The 5,319-nt window shown below is 41.7% G+C and overlaps 1 protein-coding gene across 1 annotated transcript in view; it reads right to left on the bottom strand.

Annotated features, from left to right (window-relative positions):
• LOC101860899 (monocarboxylate transporter 7) overlaps nt 1–5,319 on the bottom strand; it is a gene marked incomplete at its 3' end in the record, with an annotated part of 18,387 nt that overhangs the window by 4,845 nt on the left and 8,223 nt on the right. Inside the window, 3 exon segments of the mRNA XM_035970145.1 lie at nt 788–1,450; nt 3,214–3,307; nt 4,488–4,634. Of these exon segments, the coding sequence (XP_035826038.1) occupies nt 788–1,450; nt 3,214–3,307; nt 4,488–4,634 (904 nt within the window).

Below are 5,319 nucleotides of genomic sequence, written 5' to 3'. Positions count from 1 at the left end.
GAGAGAGAGAGAGAGAGAGAGAGAAGGGGGGGGGAGAGAGATTTTTCAACAGTTGTGATGTTAAATAGAGAGACAGAACCAAAAAAGGGAGGTGCGAGGTCCATATTGTGTCAGTACAAAAACTTTATTCTGACAGGTGAAACCTAAAAGTAAACCCTCTGGATATCCCTTTGTCATTGAGAAAGATATGAATGGGCTATTCTTTTTATACCCAAAGGAGAAATACTATTTTAAAAAAGTGGCACTGCATATAAAACAATCGATAGGTTACAAAACATTGTACAATAAGAACATCTGTTACCCGTAGTCATCTGTTTTTAAAAATGCCTGTCGAAACGGTGCACCACCCACATTTATTAAGTCCTGCTCCTGGAAACATTCGAGTACATGTACTGCTCATCTGAAAACAGTCATTGGCCTTGTTTGACATTGTTGTGAGCTTGAATTCATTAACTAATCGAACATTCATTTTAAGTCCATGAAAACTGGGCTATGGTGGCAGATAGAGAAACACGAGGATTACAGACAGACAGACAGACACACAGACAGACAGACAGGCAGACAGACAGACAGGCAGACAGACAGACAGGCAGATGAAAGAGAGAGAGAGAGAGAGAGAGAGAGAGAGAGAGAGAGAGAGAGAGAGAGAAAGAGACAGAGAGAGAGATGAGAGAGATAAAAGAGGACGATGGATGAAAAACTGCGTGTCACCAAGTCCAATTTCTAGCTAAAAGCCCAAATTATGTACCCTTAACGCTCCTAATGCCGTTAGTCTCTCTCAACATACCTGTGGTTTTCTGAGCCGTCCACATGAACGTCTGACGTCAGACACAATTGGTTGCTCTTCCGCTCCTCTAGTTTCACGTGACCTTCGCTGACGCCTTTCTCACCGTCCCTGTCTGCACTGCTGAGGAACACAAGACTTCCCTGAAGGTTGTCTATGCTTAGATGACTCATGGTTCGAATGGAGCCACTGTTGACTTGCAACGTGTTCTGATTTGTGCAATGATCGTTCACGATGTTCAAAACCACATGCGAGTTTGCGAGCTTTTTCGTTCTGCCCAGTCGCCTGTGAGCGCTGTCTTGGGGGGGAATGTGCCCGGTACTTTTGCTTATGAGAGCAAATCTTTGTAGAGGTGAAAGTCGACTTGATGAAGAAGTCTTTAAACGGTTATCGTCGTCAAAAACGATAACATCGTCAAAGATTAGCGAACCCGCGCCATGAGATGAAGGTTTTATCAAAGCGTCGTTAGTCTCAGATTCATGTTGAGAGTACTCTGTGTTGGCTGATGGGGCAGGTGTGTAGTCCTCGGGGGGTGTGAAGAACAGAGCAAAGATGTACTGCTGCATCATCATGGCGGAGAGGAGCAGGAGAGCTCCCACCAGGCCATAGCGGTCCAAGAAGAAATTGGTCAACACAGGGAAGGCGATGCCTCCTAAACTTACGCCGCTGGAATAGATAGATAGATAGATAGATAGATAGATAGATAGATAGATAGATAGATAGATAGATAGATAGATAGATAGATAGATAGATAGATAGATAGATAGATACAAAGAACGGTCCAAACCATATACACCAAAACATATCAATATGAACGGAAAATTCACATACACACACTCTTATCCTCAACCTCCCACGTTCCCCAGTTCAAAAAGCATTCCCATAACATATGCAGACATTGTAGCCCTCCTTTAGATTTAGACTGCCCTATAACACCATAACGGAGGTCCACCAGGTCCTGCACAGTGTGGTTAGCTTTTAGCTAGTGACCCTTAGACTTAATGGATCGACGTAGCGAATTTTTATTCTGAGTTTCCGTCTTTCTTTCCATGAAAAGTCTTCCAGATTTGAATATGACTTCGGAATGATATGGGATTGCTATTGTAGAAGATTTACGCCTCCTCCGGCACTTAATCAAAGAGCCAGGCTGCTTGCCTATCAGAACCAACCTAGACTGAGAGGATTACAACGTCCCAGCAGAAACACTGAGATACATGTTTGCGATAAAAAAAAATATCCCCAAACAAGAATCGAACTCACTTCTTCTGCGTGTGACGGCGAAGTGCAAAACCACTACAACACAGACGCCGGCTTTGGTAGATTGTGCATTCGAAACTGTCTAAGACGGCCACCCATTGCCCAGGAGAAAAGTGACCGTATTAGACAGGTGGGCGCTTAACACAGTGTCATTTTAATATAAAACATTTAGTAAAGGGCAAGTGGGAAGTGGCCAATTGTAGAGATGATTGTAGGTGGCTTTATGCAGTTGCGAGCGCCGTAAAACCCTTACTAAACTAAAGTGAGAGAAGGTTCGACTGAATAGTGGTTTTCTCCCTTCTCAATAACACAGTAGTGTTACAGACTAAAACTGTGGGTGACGATAAATCACCATAATTGCTCATTGACTGCTTGGTTTTGCCATGCTGAAATAAACGAACAGCTGTCGTTACCAACCCATCTTACTGCACCTAGGACCCGAAATAAAGTGTGTTACCAGGTTTTTAAATAGCAGTGTATTTCCTGGTCGTTATTCCTTTTTTTCGGAGAAGAAGAAGAAGAAGAAGAAGAAGAAGAAGAAGAAGAAGAAGAAGAAGAAGAGGAAGAGGAAGAGGAAGAAGAAGAAGAAGAAGAAGAAGAGGAAGAAGAAGAAGAAGGAAGAAGAAGAAGAAGGAAAAAGAAGAAAGAAGAAGAAGAAGAAGAAGAAAGAAGAAGAAGAAGAAGAAGAAGAAGAAGAAGAAGAAGAAGGAAGAAGAATAAAAAAGACAGAAGAAGAAAGATTCAGTTGTCTGTGTCCTTTTTGTTTTGCTTTTGTTGTTTTGTTTGTTTGTTTGTGTTTTTGTTGTTGTTTTTGTTGTTGTATTAAGACTTTTTTACTCGGAGGGGTCTTTTTTTAAGTTCACGAGTCCAGTATAATCTTTGGAAGTCTAAATTTGAGGCACGTAGAATATTTAGTCTTTAACTGACATTGCTGTACAAGTTTTTACATTTGTTCACTTCGTCGCATTCACAATTATGCAAATCCGTCAGCAAATTCTGCACATATGGGGAAAGTGAATGACATTGTTGATATGGCAAAAACTCTACTACTGCTAGGCTTTGGTCTGAAATGTATAGATAAGACATAAACTAATTAAACAATGAAAAGAAAAATATATAACGTGCTTGGCCGAAATTGAACAGTTTGACGTCATTGTTAACGTGTGACAAACCTGGTTGCGATACCTGTTGAAATAGCCCGGCGGCGGTCAAAGTACTGGGCCAGGATATACAGAGTGGGGCATAGCATCAGGGCGTGGCCGCTTCCTGCAGTTAGAAAAAAACCACGGACATTAAGTAAGGACACTGTTGGGAGTTTCTTGGAAGGCGGAGAAATCAAATAAGACAGCATTAAAAGAAGCCCACCTAAGCCACTCAATCATTTTCAAAAGGCAATCAGAAAGAGACAAATTGATTTCCTGGGTCACTTAAATCGATATAATATGGGTCTTGAACATCCAGCTGTCACTGGTACATTTGATCATAAACGCTGCAAGAATAGGCATAGAGAAACTTACTTTGAAAGCCTCAACAGATGAGTGACTGGGAATACCAGTACAATATATATATACAAGTAGCTTTTAAAGAGCTTCCAAGCAAAGGAATGAAGGGTGAACCGTGATCGTCGATAGCAGTAGACAACTCTGTCAGATACACAACATCTCTGTCAGTACTGTAGACAACTCTGTCAGACTCACAACAACTCTGTCAGTACTGTAGACAACTCTGTCAGACACGCAACAACTCTGTCAGTACCGTAGACAACTCTGTCAGACACACAACAACTTTGTCAGACACACAACAACTCTGTCAGTTCTGTAGACAACTCTGTCAGACACACAACAACTCTGTCAGACACACAACAACACTGTCAGTACTGTAGACAACTCTGTCAGATACACAACAACTCTGTCAGTACCGTAGACAACTCTGTCAGATACACAACATCTCTGCCAGTACTGTAGACAACTCTGTCAGACTCACATCTCTGTCAGTACTGTAGACAACTCTGTGAGACTCACAACAACTCTGTCAGTACTGTAGACAACTCTGTCAGACACACAACAACTCTGTCAGTACCGTAGACAACTCTGGCAGTACCGTAGACAACTCTGTCAGACTCACAACAGCTCTGTCAGTATCGTAGACAACTCTGTCAGACACACAACAACTCTGTCAGACACACAACAACTCTGTCAAACACACAACAGCTCTGTCAGTACTGTAGACAACTTGTCAGACACACAGCAACTCTGTCAGTACTGTAGACCACTCTGTCAGACACACAACATCTCTGTCAGTACTGTAGACAACTCTGTCAGACTCACAACAACTCTGTCAGTACTGTAGACAACTCTGTCAGACACACAACAACTCTGTCTGTACCGTAGACAACTCTGTCAGACACACAACAACTCTGTCAGACACGCAACAACTCTGTCAGTACCGTAGACAACTCCCTGGGTGACAATCAGCAGGACAGTGGTGTCCACAAACGCGCTGGATGCTATGCCTATGACCTGCAGGGTGCACCCTATCAGAGTGAACGTTCGGACAGCGAAGCGCTTCACCCCGAAGTTCATTGCAAGGAATGCTGAAATGAGAATTGTAATTATTTATTTATTTATTTATCTATCTATTTGTTTTCTTGTTTATTTGTTTATACATTTGTCTATTTATCTATTTGTCTATTTGTTTAGTTATGTATTTATTTATTTATTTGTTTATTTATTTATTTATTTATTTATTTACCCTTTTTCTGGGGGGAGGGGGGCGCCCGAGAAAGGGGTTAGTAAGAGTCGAGGAAGATGCGGGGAAGTTGGGCTGGGTGGGTGTAAGGGGTGGGGGAGAAAGGGAAGGTGAGGGATGGGTGTAGCGTGAAAAGGGGGGGGGGAGTACATGCATTTGAGTACATAAGATTCAAGTTAGTAAATTGGGTATTTAATGACTATGGCGTTTGCTACAACTATAATATAAGTGATTTGAAAACTGTTAAAAGAACACTAAATGACATTTTTCAAAACTAAGCACAATAGCTTAAGTCTTAAAGAAGAACTAAACTGAATAAGTATAAACGTTCAAACATTAAAAGCTTATGAAGGCATAGCATAGCCGAACTTAACTTTAGCTTACGTGTGTAATCGAAATAGGATATCGAATTAATTCTACGGAGTGATGTAGTGACAGACACAAAGTGACATGCAGCTTCGCTAGATAGATAAATAGACAGACAGACAGACAGACAGACAGACAGACAGACAGACAGACAGACAGACAGA

The sequence above is a fragment of the Aplysia californica genome, unplaced genomic scaffold, assembly GCF_000002075.1.
Source record: "Aplysia californica isolate F4 #8 unplaced genomic scaffold, AplCal3.0 scaffold00225, whole genome shotgun sequence".
Lineage (NCBI taxonomy): Eukaryota > Metazoa > Mollusca > Gastropoda > Aplysiida > Aplysiidae > Aplysia > Aplysia californica.
This window is presented reverse-complemented; position numbering and strand designations above follow the sequence as displayed.